Source organism: Microcebus murinus, chromosome 14 (assembly GCF_040939455.1).
Source record: "Microcebus murinus isolate Inina chromosome 14, M.murinus_Inina_mat1.0, whole genome shotgun sequence".
Classification (NCBI taxonomy): Eukaryota; Metazoa; Chordata; class Mammalia; order Primates; family Cheirogaleidae; genus Microcebus; species Microcebus murinus.
Window position 1 is genome coordinate 71,292,548 of NC_134117.1, and position 17,130 is coordinate 71,309,677.

At 46.6% G+C, this 17,130-nt stretch overlaps 1 protein-coding gene across 3 annotated transcripts in view; it reads right to left on the bottom strand.

The window, feature by feature from the left end:
- LOC142875570 (WD repeat- and FYVE domain-containing protein 4-like) overlaps positions 1–17,130 on the bottom strand; it is a 303,723-nt gene that overhangs the window by 30,460 nt on the left and 256,133 nt on the right. For all 3 annotated transcript variants that reach the window (XM_076010232.1, XM_076010230.1, XM_076010231.1), the window contains exons 48-51: positions 17,011–17,053; positions 15,820–15,939; positions 13,403–13,520; positions 2,953–3,062 (exon numbers count right to left, since the gene is read on the bottom strand). In XM_076010232.1, coding sequence (XP_075866347.1) covers positions 2,953–3,062; positions 13,403–13,520; positions 15,820–15,939; positions 17,011–17,053 — 391 coding nt within the window. The remainder of the gene's footprint in view (positions 1–2,952; positions 3,063–13,402; positions 13,521–15,819; positions 15,940–17,010; positions 17,054–17,130) is intronic.

Below are 17,130 nucleotides of genomic sequence, written 5' to 3' on the forward strand. Positions count from 1 at the left end.
TTATTTTATCAAAAAGGAAACTGAGTCCCCGAAGGAAGAAAGTGACCTGCTCAAGGTCAGACATGGCAGAGAACCTGAGCTCCAGCCTTCACCCCGAGCGTCTCCACTGCGGCTCACTCACGCTTACAGGGCTAACAGGTGCGTGGCAGAGCCTGCCCCGTGCAGAGTGGGGAAGCACTTTCCCGTGCTGCCTCTTCTGTGCACACCGGCGCTGGGCCCCACTGGATGCAGAAGGCCTGGGGCCTGGGCTCTGAGCCCTCCACGCCTCTCTTGCTCCCCCCACTCCTTGACCCGCCCCGGGCTGCGTCAGCGCCTCAGGCTATTGGGACTAGGGGAGGCTCCTTTTCTTGTCACCACAGGGAGGTAAAGCAAAGGTCTCTTGAGGAGGGACAGGCCTGAACCCTAGGAGGTGGAGTGGCAGAGGGGGAGGAGACTGACTTCAGGAAGATGCCAGAAAATTCCTAAGGTCTGTGAAGGTGCTGGAACTCCCAAAGGCGAGCCAGGCAAAGGTGCAGCCTTTGTACCCATTCCCCTGAGAGCTAAAATACTTCTTTTTTTTTTCTTAAGAAAACAGGAAAAGATGGCTGGTTCCAAAGGCTTAGACCAGTTGCGACCCACTAAAAGAGTCATTTAAAAGTAGGAAGGTGAGACCAATTCAGACGCACATGTAAAGATCCCAGACAATTCCAACTTGGATGTTCCCATCTGCCAAAGACAGATTTGAGCCCCCAAAACTAGCAGTTGTATCGGAGACTTCAGCGTGGGAGTCAAAGGGCTCAAGCAAATACTACTCCATCTGTGCCACCTAAAGGCATATAAAATTGGCTCTGACCATCTCATGCTGATTTAGACCATCTCAAACCAGTTTTGCCTGGTCACCAGTGGACCAAACTGGCTAAAATGAACTCAAACTAGTGATAAACTTCAAAGTGGCCATAACCCAAATAGCGGGTTCACAGCACACCTGTTTAGTCTGGCTCATGCAACATTAGAATACTTTGGTGCCATCCAGACTGCCTGAAATTAGCTTAAAGCAGAGGAGACCAGCTTGAACAAGCTCAGGCCTGCTGAGATTAGATCTGGCTGATTAAGAAGGGAAGAAAGGAACTAATAGTGATGGATCACCTATGTAGTGTCAGGCCCTAAGCTGGGGCCTTTCTCCACATTTTCTCATTTAATCGTCTCAGCATCCCAGGGAGATGTGTATAATTAACCCTCATTTCCAGAGGTAAAATAACTTGCAGAAGATTCTGTGTCTACCAAGTGGCAGAGCTGGGATGTAAATCTCACAGCCCAGGCTGTTTCTGTTTCACTCTGCCTCCTCCCAGTGTGAAAAGACTGAGCAACAGGTAGAGCCAGGGCTTCCAGCTTTAATGCATCTGACTGAGAGGGCAAAGGGGAACTCTGAAAGCGTCCCGAACATTTCAACTCCCTGGATGGAAACCAGTAACGGAATCTATCACTATCAACAGTGATCATCATTTCTTGTGGGTTAATGAGCAACATCTGGATGGGATTCCTGGCATGGGGTACAGCTCTGGGACCATTTGTTCTCCAAATCAAACTTACTTAAAATGCTTGTTGCCTGAGAAAGGCTCAGGGGAAGCACGCATATTATTTTTGAGTGAATTTCCAGGGAGAGGGTTATGCAACGTCTAGACGGGCTGCGCCGTCGAGGAGAGAGAAGGCCGTGCCAAGAAACAGAAGACGGGAGGGTTTTTGCTCCTTATTTGGAGAAAGTACCTTGCTTTGCCTACTCACTCCTGGCCAGGGCTCAGGAGTTGGCTTCAGTGCTGACCACAGTGGCCTTTGGTCGCTCAGGGCCGGGGTCCTCTGAGTGACCACAAGAGTGATCTTGCTGGTGAGGTCAGACCACAGCACACGACTCCTGGGGCGCTCATGCCTTTTGGAGATGAAGCTCAGGTGTCAGAGCAAGTCCCTGTGTGTCCAGCGGCCTGTTCCCTGCTGTGGCGCATGCCTTTCTCTCCGCACGACCACTGCAAGGTCTGGATCAGGTCAGCCCGTGAACGCGGACCCCGTGTATATTCACTCTGGAGTCGGCCAAGCCAGCTGGGCTACCCGAGGGTTCTCCCCGCTGAAAAGCTGTTTCCCTAGGATAAGGGGCCTCTTGGAAGCAGGATTCCAGTGATGGGAAGGGGATTGAGAAGGAAACAGGAGAAAAGAGCTTCTTAGCAACCTCACGGCGCTGCCCATGAGGGGCTCCGCCCAGAAACCCCACGTTCCTCAGACGCCACCACACACTGGAGCCGCACCAGCCAGGTACAACACAGGAGGCCCAGCCGAATTTGGATTTCAGATCAACAACCATTGTTTTGCTGTTGCTGTTTAGTATAAGTATCTGAAAATCTCAGTTTATCTGGAATTCAAATTAAACTAGGCATCCTGTATTTTTATTTGAATAACCTGGCAACCCGAAACGGGTGGAATGGTCTGTTAGTTTGTGGGTAAGTTGGTTAGTTTAGTTTTTTTTTTTTTTTCTGGTTTAGCTGTTCCTTTCAGTCTTTAAATATTTTGTTTGTACTTAGCACAGGTTTATGCATTCTGATGTCTTGAGTCATATTCTTTTCATTGTTTTTCTTTATATTTATTTTTCTAATCTTGACCTGCTTTGCTAGTCTCCAATCTTACAGCTTTTCCTTTTCCACTAAATCTTATTTATATTAAGTATTTAATATTTTTTTCATATCTCATTCCTTATTTTTGCAGTTTTTTTTGCAAGACTCTGTTGGGCAGATGTGCAGGTGTAACTGATGAAGGACTTGCTGGTGGACCTGAACCCTGGAGGCCACGTCAAGTGGGAATTGCTGGCTAACAAGCCCACTTTAAATAACTGAGTTTTAGCAGAAGGGTCCCCCCCTTTGATCAAGCCCAGGCCTTGGTCCGTGTGATACAGCTGTGCGTGTGTGTTCACGTGTGTTGGCGGCAGCTTACCTGCAGAGCACAGAAGGCCTGGGTGAAGGGTGGTATCCGGACCAGGTAGGAGGTGACAATGATGGCTGAGGAGTAGTGGGTATAGTAGTGGCACTGGACGGTCATGTCTCCTGCAATGAGAGGACACGCCTGAGGACTGCTTCCCCACATGCGCTCACATGCATCAGACACACAGGCTACACCATGCTCAAGAACAGCATTTAGAAACACACATTTCTGGCGGAGTAAAAAAATCCTCCTGGATTCTTGTTCCCAGAGAATGAGGCATAGATCTCAGAATCCTACACGTGAGTGGATCGCTCCCCCACAAGAACAGTGTTGTGAATCAGCGTGGGACACACAAAACAGGAAGAAAAAAAGGTGAATGGGAGATAGGATTGCAATCTCCAGAGAGTGCAAAACAGACAATAGAGCACGGAGCGCAGGGGGCTCCGCCCTCCAGGCCAGCGAGTGAGGTGGGATCAGACCCACAGGAGAACGTCTTGCTTCCCCACTGACCTCTACGATTACTCAGACAAGGACCTGCCTGAAGCTGGTGCAAAATCGAGGCGTGGGGCTCTGCGGAGAGGGGACAATAGCTGGAAGCATCTTGAACTCCCCGGAGCTCTGTGCCAGGACTGCACTAAGCGGGGAGTTTTCGGTCTGAGCCGTGGGAGGTAGTTAGGAGACAGCAGATCGAGACCTACGGAGGTGATCGCTAAGTAGGGGACTCTAATCTGGAACCGCTTTGGGCAAATAGGCCCGCTCAGGGTGGGTAGGTAAGAGCGAGCGCCCCTGCTAGACAGGCGTGAGACTGTGGGAGGGCAACATAAAAGAGACAACAGGGCATCCTGATGATCCAGCTCCCAAATCTGTCACCTACCATCTCCTGAACAGTTGCCCCCAGTGCTAGTGCTCTGCGGGCGGGCGGGCGCCGTTGTAGAGGTCCACAGCCCAGCCGCTGCGGTGTGATACGGTGTATTGGGCAGTCCCTTCCCCCAGCCTGGGGACTCTCGAGACAAGCTCCGCCCTTACACAATCTATGATCAACTAGCCAGGCCTGTCTTGAGGGATGAACTCTGACCACTTCCCTAGTTGTGAGGAAGTTAATGCCCGCGGGACTTACAGGTGCTGGGGTGCCAGGAAGACTGGGGAACTACCCCTTCCTCCTAGCCAGCATCTTTCACCCCGAAAGTGGTAGGCTCCACCCCTAGAGGTAGGGAGAGACAAGAAAAGCCACTTTCCCTCTGCCACTATCCACGGGCCTTGGTGTAGATCCATAGCTGACAATCCAGTGACTTGGCTCTTCAGACCGGTTTAGGTCAACCAGTAGGATCAAAATGCTGGGGCTGGATCTCCACCCCGGGTCAGCTGCCAACAGTGAGGTCTGTGGTCAAGGAACAAGAATCCCCACAAGAGGCCACAATAGGCTCCCCAAGTAACCCTCCCATCAGGAACAGCCTCCCAACTGTGGTGGAAGAGCTCCGAACAACACAGTAGTGGCTCCCCCAGCAGCAGAGCAAGCAACCATAGAAGTGTGCATATCCAGGCTGCCTCACTCCGGTAGCACCTATAGGAACAGAGGCTACACAGGGCCTGTTACTTCCCAAATGAAAAAACAACGGCTAATCTAGATGGGGAGGGCTCAACAAAAGAATTCTGGAAGTATGAAGAATCAAATGGAAAGCACTCCCACAAAGAGTAACACCAGCTGTCAAGCAATGGACATTAACCAAATTCAGAACACTAAAATGACAGAAGAAGAATTTCAAACATGGATTATAAGAAAACTCAATGATATGCAAGAAAAAATGGATACCACAATGGCTCAAGAGAGAAAACAAGGCAACAATGTCTAACCCAACAGAATGAACAGAAATCTGCCCCATCTATTAATTCTCTCAATAAATGTGAATGGCTTAAACTCCCCACTCAAGTGACATAGGCTGGCTGAATGGATAATGAAAATACAAGCCGGAGGAGGATCAAGATGGCACATGAGAAACACCACCAGAAAGAGTGTCTCTGCAGAAAAGACAGATTCTAGCAGAAATTAAAAAAGAAGCAAGAAGGCGAGCATACAGCAGACGAGGGCCGGAAGGAGAAGTACCTGAGACCCTGGGAGACTCCACGGGAGGAGGCTACAGAGGAGAACTGGAAGCTGAGACTGCCAGAGCAGCCCAGAGACCAACGGGAAGGGTAGGTGAATAAATCACCTTTCCCCTCCCCTGCATTTGGGACTGCTGGTGGGCTCCCCAGCGGGTGGAGAGACCTGCGGACACCAGCCCAGAGACTGCCGCCGCCAGCCAGTGGTGAGCCTATAGCGGACACGGCACCAGACTCCCAACTCCCTCAGGGCACCTCCGTGTGCATAGACCCAGGCCGCGCGGCAGGCGCCATATTGCCTCCTCCTCCCCTCCGCCGACCCTACCCGCGGCTGCCCAGAGAGACAATATAGCCACCAGCCGGAGGCACCTCCAGGGAACAGGACCTTCCCTTTTGGGACCCTACAGCTGACTAAGGGGAACTCAGACCGCGAGCTCCCTACCCGCCAGCCCTCCCAGGTGCTGCTGGCACGGTGTTCTCAGAAGAACAGTGCAGACTCAGAGGCTGAGAGACACAGACACAGCTTGGGCTCCCTGTGGGTGAATTGGGACTGGAAATCCTCTCCCTGGTGGGGATACACTTTGAACTCTGGGACCCAGAGGTCAGACCTGCAGACCAGATCCCCTGCACCGAGGTCTAGCACTGCCCGGGGCACAGAAGGGATATTTGTGAACTGCCCGCTGAGGTGTGTGTGCCTCCAGGGGCAGATCAGCATCCTAGAGGGCAACCCTCCCCCCAAAGGGAGGCCGTGCGCCCAGCCCAGGTGGCGTTCCTGCGCAGGGAACCTCCTGGCCGGCATCACAATGCTGGGAGGCCTGGTGGCGTGTGGTCTGGCCTGCTGGCAGAGGCCCAGGAGTAGCTGCGGACTTGGGGAGGATGGAAAGAAGCGAGGCCCGCTCCAGACTGCGGGTCTCAGACAGCCCCACCCCCACACGCAGACTATCTGGCTGAGTGGGACCATTCCAGCCCCGGCATGACAGCTTTTCCTGGAAGCAGAGAACAGAACTTTGACCCCTGATAACGGCATTGGTGGTGCCTGAGGGCAGGCTTACCCAACCCAGCTCCGACCAGAACAAGAGCTGATAACAGGACACAAAAACAACAGCATAGCCTGTTCCCCAAGCAAGTGCCACCTACTGACAGGGACGGCATCCTGCACAGCATTTTCACGGCACCCACTGACTCATTATACAGGGAGTGGGCGAATGTCACCCACAGACACCAACTAATGGCTCAGAAACTAAACAAGGTGTGTGAATACCCAAACAAAAACCTAAAGGAAAGAAACAACAACTGATCAACATGGGAAGAAATCAGCAAAGGAACTCAGGAAATATGAAGAACCAAACGGAAAACACACCCCCAAAGAGGAGCACCAGCCCCCTAGAAACGGACACCAACTCAATTCAGGCAACCAAAATGACAGAAGAGGAATTTCGTATGTGGATCATAAGAACACTCACCGACCTACAACAACAACTCAATAACCAACACAAAGAAACCACAAAAAGCCTCCAGGACCTAGAACAAAAGTTCACTAAAGAAATAGACACAATGAAGAAAAGTTTAACCGAACTCCTGGAAATGAAGAATCAATTCAGGGAACTACAAAATACAGTGGAAAGTCTCAAGAACAGGGTAGATCAAACAGAAGAAAGAATCTCAGAGATTGAAGATAACACCCTCCAACTAAATAAAACCATCACAGAGATAGAGCAAAGAAACAAGAGAAAAGACCAAAGCCTACAAGAGATGTGGGATTATGTGAAGAAACCTAATGTGAGGGTCATAGGGTTACCAGAAGGGGAAGAGGACAACACCCAAGGGTTGGACAAGCTATTTGAAGATATAATAGAGGAAAATTTCCCAGGCCTTGCTCAAAATCTCGATATACAAGTTCAAGAAGCTCAGAGGACCCCTGGGAGATTCAACGCAAATAGGAAGACGTCACGACATGCAGTCATCAGACTGACCAAAATATGAACTAAAGACGCCCTTCTAAGAGCTGTAAGATGAAAGAAGCAAGTGACATACAAGGGAAAGCCAATTCGAATAACACCAGACTTCTCTAATGAGACGTTACAAGCAAGGAGAGACTGGGTCCCCATGCTCACTCTTCTGAAACAAAACAATGCCCACCCTAGAATCTTATTCCCTGGAAAACTAAGCTTCATCTATGAAGGAGAAATAAAGACATTCTCAGACAAGCAAAGTCTCAGAGAATTCACCAAGACAAGACCAGCCCTACAAGAAGTACTCAAAACAGTGTTACGCACAGAACACCATAATAAAAACTCGCGAATATAAAAACAACCCAAACCCAAAGATTAAAGGCCAGATAATACAATGGCTCAAGAGAGAAATCAAAGCAACAACATCCAACCCAACAGAATGAACAGTAATCTACCTTACCTATCAGTTCTCTCAATAAATGTGAATGGCTTAAACTCTCCACTCAAGAGACATAGGCTGGCTGAATGGATAAGAAAACACAGGCCAAGTATATGCTGTCTTCAGGAAACACATCTAACCTGCAAGGATGCATATAGACTAAAAGTAAAAGGGTGGAGATCAGTATTCTACACAAGTGGAAGCCAAAAGAAGGCTGGCATGGCAGTTCTAATTTCAGACGATTTAGTTTTTAAACCAACAAAAGTAGTGGAAGACAAAGAGGGTCATTATATAATGGTGAAGGACACACTTTAACAAGAAGAGGTAACAATTTTAAATATATATGCACCCAACTTAGATGCACCCAGTTTCATAAAGCAAACCTTACTGGATCTAAGCAAATGGATTAATAGCAACTCCATAATCACCGGAGATTTCAACACCCCACTGACAGCACAAGACAGATCCTCCAAACAGAAAATTAATAAAGAAATAATGGACTTAAACAAAACCCTGGAACAACTGGGTCTGACTGACATCTACAGGACATTCTACCCAAAATCCACGGAATATACGTTCTCATCAGCTCACGGGTCATTCTCTAAGATTGACCATATCCTAGGACACAAAGTAAATCTCAAGAAATTTAAAAAAATAGAAATCATACCATGTACCTTCTCAGATCACAGTGGAATAAAAGTATAAACTAACCCTAACAGAAACTCACAATTCTACACAAAAACGTGGAAATTAAGCAACCTCCTACTAAATGAATACTTCATAAATGAAGAAATCAAGATGGAAACAAAAAAAAATCTATACTCCTACACTGCTGGTGGGACTGCAAATTACTTCAACCTCTGTGGAAAGCAATATGGAGATACCTTAAAGCGATACAAGTGAATCTACCATTTGATCCAGCAATCCCATTGCTGGGCATCTACCCAAAAGATCCAATGACACTCTACAAATAGAGACCTGTACTCAAATGTTTATAGCAGCACAATTCATAATTGCAAGGCTGTGGAAACAGCCCAAGTGCCCATCAATCCAAGAATGGATTAATAAAATGTGGTATATGTATACCATGGAGTACTATTCAGCTCTAAGAAACAACGGTGATATAGCACATCTTATATTTTCCTGGTTAGAGCTGGAACCCATACTGTTAAGTGAAGTTTCCCAAGAATGGAAAAACAAGCACCACATATACTCACCAGCAAATTGGTATTAACTGAACAGCACCTAAGTGGTCACATAGGTACTGCAGTAATAGGGTATTGGGCAGGGGGAGGGGGGTGGGTATATACATACATAATGAGTGAGGTGTGCACCATGTGGGAGATGGTCATGCTGGAGACTCAGACTTGTGGGGGGAGGGGGGGATATGGGCATTTATTGAAACCTTAAAATCTGTGCCCTCATAATATGCCAAAATAAAAAAAAAATCTTGAAAAAATGAAAAAAAAAATTCAAGCCAAGTATCTGCTATCTTCAGAAAACTCACCTAACCTGCAAGGATGCATATAGACTAAAGGTAAAGGGGTGGAGAGCAGTATTTCAAGCAAACGGAAGTCGAAAGAAGTCTGGCATGGCAGTTTTGATTTCAGATAACTTAGTTTTTAAACCAACAAAAGTAATGAAAGACAAAGAGGGTCATTATATAATGGTGAAGGGTACAATTCAACAAGAAGACATAATAATTTAAAATATATATGCACCCAACTTAGATGCACCCAGATTCATAAAGCAAACCCTACTTGATCTAAGCAACTTGATAGAAAGCAACTCCATAATAGCCGGAGATTTCAACACCCCACTGACTACACAGGACAGATCCTCCAAACAGAAAATTAATAAAGAAATAATGGACTTAAACAAAACTCTAGAACAATTGGGCCTGACTGACATTTACAGGACATTCTACCCAAAATCCACTGAATATACATTCTTCTCATCAGCTCACGGGACATTCTCTAAGATCGGCCATATCCTAGGACACAAAGCAAGTCTCAAAAAGTTAAAAAAATAGAAATTATACCATGTATCTTCTCAGATCACAGTAGACTAAAAGTAGAAATCAACCCTAACAGAAATTCACATTTCTACACAAAAACATGGAAATTAAACAACCTTCTGCTGAACGATTACTTCATAAATGAGGAAAACAAAAAATTATTTGCACTTAATGACAATGGAGACACAAGTTATCAAATTCTGTGGGACACAGCTGAAGCAGTCCTGAGAGCAAAGTTCATTTCCATAAATGCCTATATACAAAAGTCAGAAAGATCACAAATAGACAACCTAATGAATTGACTCAAAGAGCTGGAAAAAGAACAGACCAACTCCAAACCCAGCATAAGAAGTGAAATTAACATGATCAAATCAGAACTAAAAGAAATTGACAACAGGGAAACTATGTAGAAGATCAATAAAACAAAAAGTTGGTTCTTCAAAAAAATAAACAAAATTGTCATGCCTTTGGCTAGATTAATGAAAAGCAGAAAAGAGAAATCTCTAATAAGCTCCATCAGGAAAAAAAAAAGAAGATATTACTACTGATGCCACAGATATACAAGATATAATCTATGAATACTACAAAAACCTTATGCACACAAACTGGAAAATGAGGAGGAAATGGACAAATTTCTAGAAACACACAGCCTCCCTTGGCTCAACCAGGAAGAAATAGAATTCCTGAGAAGACCAATATCACAGTGCCAGAATAGAAACAGCAATTAAAAACCTTCCCAAAGAGAAAAGTCCTGAACCAGATGGTTTCACACTCGAATTTTACCACACCTACAAAGAAGAACTGGTGCCTTTCTTGCAGAAATTATTCAACAACATTGAGAAGGAAACCCGATTCATTTTAGGAAGCCAACATCACTTTGATACCCAAACCAGGAAAGGATGCAACAAAAAAGAAAATTACAGACCAATATCACTTATGAATATAGATGCAAAAATTCTCAACAAAATCCTAGCTAACAGAATCCAGGTGCTTATCATGAAAATAATCCATCACAACCAAGTGGGCTTCATTCCAGGGATGCAGAAATGGTTCAACATACACAAATCTATAAATCTAATTCACCACATAAACAGAAGCAAAAACAAAGATCATATGATCCTTTCAATAGATGCAGAAAAAGCATTTGACAAAATTTAACACCCTTTTATGATAAGAACACTAACAAAATAGGCATAGAAGGGGCTTACCTAAAAATGATACAAGCCATATATGACAAACCCACAGTCAACATCATACCAAATGGGGAAAATTGAAAGCATTCCCACTTAGAACTGGAACCAGTCAAGGTTGCCCACTATCTCCACTTCTATTCAACATAGTGCTGGAAGTCCTAGCTATGGCAATCAGAGATGAAAGTGGAATTAAAGGCATCCAAATGGGGGCAGAAGAGATCAAACTCTCACTCTTTGCCCATGATATGATATTATATTTAGAAAATCCCAAGGATTCAACCAAGAGAGTCCTGGAATTGATAAATAAATTTAGTAAAGTCTCAGGATACAAAATCAACATACACAAATCAGAGGCATTCCTATACACCAATAACAGTCAAACTTAGAACCAAATCAAAAACTTAATACCCTTCACAATAGCAACAAAGAAAATAAAGTACCTAGGAAAATATTTAACTAAGGAGGTAAAAGACCTCTACAGGGAGAACTATGAAACACTGAGGAAGGAAATAGCAGCAGATGTAAATAGATGAAAATCCATACCATGTTCCTGGGTCAGCAGAATCAACATTGTTAAGATGTCTTTACTACCCAAACTGATGTACAGATTCAATGTAATCCCTATTAAAACACCAACATCATTTTTCACAGATATAGAAAAAATAATTTTACACTTCATTTGGAACCAGAGAAGACCCCATATAGCAAAAGCAATTCTAGGCAATAAAAACAAAATGGGAGATATCAATATGCCAGATTTCAAACTATACTACAAAGCTGTAGTAATTAAATCAGCTTGCTATTTGCACAAGAATAGGGACATTGACCTGTGGAACAGAACTGAGAACCCAGATATAAAACCATCCTCATATAACCATCTAATCTTCGACAAAGTAGACAAAAACATACACTGGGGAAAAGAATCCTTATTCAATAAATGGTGCTGGGAAAATTGGATAGCCACATGTAGAAGACTGAAACAGGATCCACACCTTTCACCTCTCACAAAAATCAACTCACGCTGGGTAACAGACTTAAACATAAGGTGTGAAACTATTAGAATTCTAGAGGAAAACATTGGAAATACTATTCTAGACATTGGCCTAGGCAAAGAATTATGAAGAAGACCCCAAAGACAATCACAGCCACAGCAAAAATAAATAAATGGGACCTGATCAAATTAAAAAGCTTTTAGACAGCCAAAGAAACTGTCAGGAGGCAAACAGACAACCCACAGAATGGGAGAAAATTTTCCCATGCTACACATCCAATAAGGGGCTGATAACTAGGATCTATTTAGAACTCAGGAAAATCAGCAAGAAAAAATCAAACAACCCTATCAACAAGTGGGCAAAGGACTTGAACAGAAACTTTTCAAAAGAAGACAGAATTATGGTCAACAAACAAATGAAAAAATGCTCAACATCTCTAATCATCAGTGAAACGCAAATCAAAACTGCAATGAGATATCACTTATTTCCAGTAAGAATGGCCTTTATCAAAAAGTCCCAAAACAATAAATGCTGGCGTGGATGCAGAGAGATAGGAACACTCCTACACTGCTGGTGGGACTGCAAACTAGTTCAACCTCTGTGGAAAGCAATATGGAGATACCTTAAAGCAATTCAAGTAGATCTACCATTTGATCCAGCAATCCCACTACTGGACATCTACCCAAAAGAACAAAAGACACTCTATAAAAAAGACACCTGCACTTGAATGTGTATAGCAGCACAGTTCACAATTGCAAAGATGCGGAAACAATCCAAGTGCCCATCAATACACTAGTGGATTAATAAAATGTGGTATATGTATACCATGAAATACTACTCAGCTTTAAGAAACAATGGTGATATAGCATCTCTTGTATATTCCTGGATAGAGCTGGAACCCATTCTACTAAGTGAAGTATCTCAAGAATGGAAAAACCAGCACCACATGTACTCACCAGCAAATTGGTTTCACTGATCAACACCTAAGTGGACATATAGGAATACCATTTATCGAGTGTCGGGCGGATGGGAGGGGGAGGAGGGGATGGGTAAATACATACATAATGAGTGTGATGTGCACCCTCTGGGGGATGGACACGCTTGAAGCTCTGACTCGAGGGGGGAGGGGAGGCAAGGGCAATATATGTAACCTTAACATTTGTACCCCCATAATATGCTGAAATAATAAGAAAAGAAACACACATTTATTGAAGTTTAGGGAGTAGACCTAAAGAAAAACATTAAGGCAGTAAGAGCACAGCGGACATGTAAATGTGGCAAAACTTGTAAAGGAGCTGTGCAGACGGAGGAAGTCCGGTTCTAGAGCCAGCTAGGTGCACGCTCTGCCCTTGTGAGGCATGATCTTGGGTGAGTTGCTTAAACTCTCTGTGTCAGTTTCCTTCTCTGTGAAACGAGACATTGTGTGTGGGGAAGGTCGGCCTGCACCTGGCGTGTAGAAAGGGCTGAATGATCATCAGCTCCCTCGCCACTGCCTGCCCCGAGGTCTGGAGTTCTGGCCCTTAGCATGATGCCTTTCTGTCCAGGCTTCTCAGCAGAATCACCAGGGCTGTGCCGCATCACAGATTTATTTAGATCAGAATTTCTAGGGGCGGGCTGTGCCTAGACATTAGTAATTTTTAGAAGCTCCCAGGTGATTCTTAGCCTGGATGCGAGCGCTCTCCATTGGGATGCCATCGTCTGCAGGCCAGCGCCCGCGCTGCCGTCAGCTGTCATTGCAGCCCACTCAGACGAGCGGCACTGCATCTACTCACCTTCAGTTTTCTCAACTTCTTTGAACCTCTGGATAAATTTCAGCTTCCTTTCCTTGGTCTGAGCCCCCATAGGCTTTGAAAGATCCCGGAAAGTCTTGGGATTTGTCAAGTTCAACGTCTAGAAGGCAGATATTCAGCTGGCGTTAACTCCCTCACACCCCTTATGCCCTAGGAGCCTCGCTCTCCAGTTTTATGGTTCTCGTTATTGGTTTATTGTCATTTGCTCTGACCCCTCTAGTGATTAGCTGGCAGGCTGGGGTTTTATGGCCCTGAAGCCAGTGAGCCAGAAAGACTTAAAAGGGGAGAGATGGAAAATAAGAGGAGGGGAAGATTGAGTTCACACTGAACCTGTTCAAGTTGACCCAAATCAGAACATGGCCACCCGTTACGGAAAAGAGACTTTCAAAAGAATTCCCATTGTCTATAAGACATTTGGCTCTTGCTCTCACGGAGTAATTTATTCCAATAGTTCAGGGTCCTTGCTTAAAATAAAACTGATTTTATATGAAATTAGAAGTCATCTGGTTTGGAGGGAAATGAGAAGAACTACTTCATTTTTTTGAAGGCCCTTCTGGGCAGTGAAAGCATGCAAGGACTAGCCTGCCCTGTCCTTGGGACACACAACAGAGGAGACATGAAGAGCTTCAGGGCCCGGTGCCCTCTGTGAACTAAAATAAAATCTTAAGGCTCCCCCATCTGCTAAGTGAATGGACCCCTCCTGGAGAAGGGGTACCCTAAAACTGAACTGCCAGCCATGAGGAGGACCTGCCTCATCATGTCCCCCCCTGTTCTTGGGTTCATCCTTTGTAACCCATTGACAGGCCTAAGGCTATGCAGGACAAACCTGCAGGCCCTCAATTTACACAACAAACATATGGCCAGTAGTTGTCTCTGATTAACAGACTTCCTTATCTTAACTTAAAAACATTCCAAGTCTTTAGACAAAGCTTCATTTTTTTAAAGCAATTATAAGTCAAAGAGTCTTTAAGTCCCCCTGTAGCCTATAAGTCACCACTTGGAGATGACCCACCTTTTTGGGCCAAACCAAGGTATGCCTCCCAAGCATTCATTTATGACTTTACCTGTAACCCGTGTCCCTGAAATGTATAAAACCAAACTGTAACCCAGCCACAGCGAGTCCACTTGCTGAACGCTTCTTGGGCGTGGCTCAGGGTCATGGTCCTCAAATTTGCCTCAGAATAAACCTCTTTAAATTATTTTACAGAGTTTGGCTTCTTTTCTGCTGACACCTCAGAGACAGTTCTTTTAGCAGAAATGTTCTTGCGTTAGGGGAGGAGCTGTGTACTCCAGGGTTCACATTTCTTCCCAGGAGGCAGTGTTTCTGTGTGACCCTCTTTCTTGTGGCGGCGGCTCTGCCGAGGGCGCCAGCATCCCAAACGCCTGCAGAAGCCGGGAGAGTGAGGCATCGCCTCCTGAGGCCCCAGGGCGGGAGGGAGGGGACATGTGGAGACCCACACTCAGCCCCAGCAACCTCGCCAGGTCAGAATGCTCCCTAGTTGCCAGACAGCCTGATTTTCCAAAAGACGTTGGAAACCCAGATTCTTTTAGGAGAAATCTCCCAATTTTTACATGTTGATAAATAATAAAATTTTTAAATACATGGTATAGACTAAAGAAAAAAGGCTTGTAAACCACCACTTTGCAACGTGTAAGCTTTGCGTTTGAAATGCCTCTGCCTCAGATGGACCGTGAGTACCACGAGCAGCAGCATCTGGCGGTGAGACAAGTTTTGCCGCGTTCAGCGTCTTTAGTGGGGCCCGGAGATCACAAAGAGGAAGAGCAAGTCTTCCTCTCCCAAGTCCTAGGGTTCTGCCACCCAGGCAGCCCTGGGCAGAAGAGATGCGTCTTCTGGCCTTGCCCTCTCGCCACCAGCTTCCCTGTGACTGCAGCTACCTGCCTTAGCAGATCCTAGGTGAGGCCCGCTGCCATCCTCTGGGTCACTGCAGCGGTGGAGTTATAGGGAGAGTGTGTGTTTCCCCTGTATTTCTATCTCATTCTCCTTCCCTCCCGTTTCCTCTTTCTCTCCCTCCCTCTCCCCCTCTCTGTCCATGTTGATTCTAGGAACCGACTCCCCGGCCAGCTCGCCGCCACGGCAGCTGTGCCCCGGTGCTGGCTATGGCAGCGTCTTAGCAGACAGGGCCAGTTGCCTTCACTATAGAGAGTAAGCCGGAAACATCCGGGGCGCATCTTGGCAACTGTGCTCATCGGGATCCCAGGCAGCCAGACTCGGAAGACGGCTGCAGGCCGAGAGATCCAAGCACGAGCAGCCGTCAGGCCAGGGACCCAGGCCCAGGGGACTGAACCGCCTCGCAGAGGCTCTGGACACCGATTTCGCGTGCTCTGGCCACGGGGTGAGGGGCGTCAGGCCGGCCGGCCGTCTCTGCGCGGCGCCTTACCTCTGAGGTGTAGTCCGCGAGGACCCAGGGGAACACCGGGTACTGCGTGCAGTCATTGTGGGTCCTCCCAGCCACGGTGTTGAGGTACATGAGATATTCAAAATTGCTGATGTCCCTTTTCTACCACAAGAGACAAAGAGGGGACAGGCGGAACATGTTTGACATTCTCCCGAGGCCTTGGGCCTCACGCCCAGCCCTCAGCAGGAGCCCTGGCTTTCTTGGGGAGGACAGGCCTTCCCGGCGTCCCGACGCATCCCCGCGGGCGGTGCCGACTCAGGGAGTCCGCAATCATTTCAGTCTGAACTGAATGAAGCAAGTATGTTCAGGAAGCAAAGCCGGCCAGAAAATAAAACACAGCTCAGCAATGCAAAGCCAAGGATAAAGCATTCTTGTGTGTTAACTGCTGAATTCATACTCAAATGTTGCTAAAAAGTAATAGCACAAAATCTGTGGGTAAACTTGCTGCTGACCTTTTGCTGGTTAGAAAAATAAGCTGAGGGGACATGCTAGTCACAGAGAAGGGGGCCCTCGCTCCTGGGCTGAATGCTCTGTCTTCCTCTGGGACTTGGGGGGCTGCCTTGTCCTTGTCCCTGCGGGAATAACACTACCTGTTGGGATGACACTCTCCCGAGGTGCTGCCTTAAGATGAACAGTGTGGGGAACAATTCACCAAGGCCACCTGGGGCATGAGCCATCATCACCGGCGTGGGACCTGCATGCTCAGGTCTCCCCTTTCCTCGGCCTGCTCCCAGGGTGAGGACTGTGGACACGAGTGACCAAGAGCTACTTTCTTGTTGTCCCATAATCTCTATAACTGGTCCGCCTGGGGTCCCTTCCTTTCATGAGAACCCTGGGCTGAATGTCAACTCGTGCAGGCTGGAAGCCGCCTGTGTCTTCCCAGGAACAAGAAGTGACGAATGTGCGTGCTCCATGGATGGGGCGTGTGCACGCACACTCAGAGGCAGCAGACATGCACCCCCACCCCCTCCACGCTACGCCCCAGCTGGAACTGCAATGCTCAAGTTCTGCCGTCCTCCACTGAAACCTGCTCAGGGAAACGTTGGGACGTTTGGTAAATTAAACAAACAAACAAAAAGAAGCCCCCTTCTTGTTAATCTGCATACTTCTTCCCTCCACCACTGGGGCGGAGCTATTTTCTGACTTGCATTCCCTCCGGAGGAGCAACTGTACCTGCCACTTCTGCAGCATGGTCTTGTCGGATCCGGGGTATCTCCTGTGGGACAGAAAACCATGGTGGTGACCAAACATCCCAAGGCATGAACATGAACCAGGGAGATGTGGGGTCCTCCT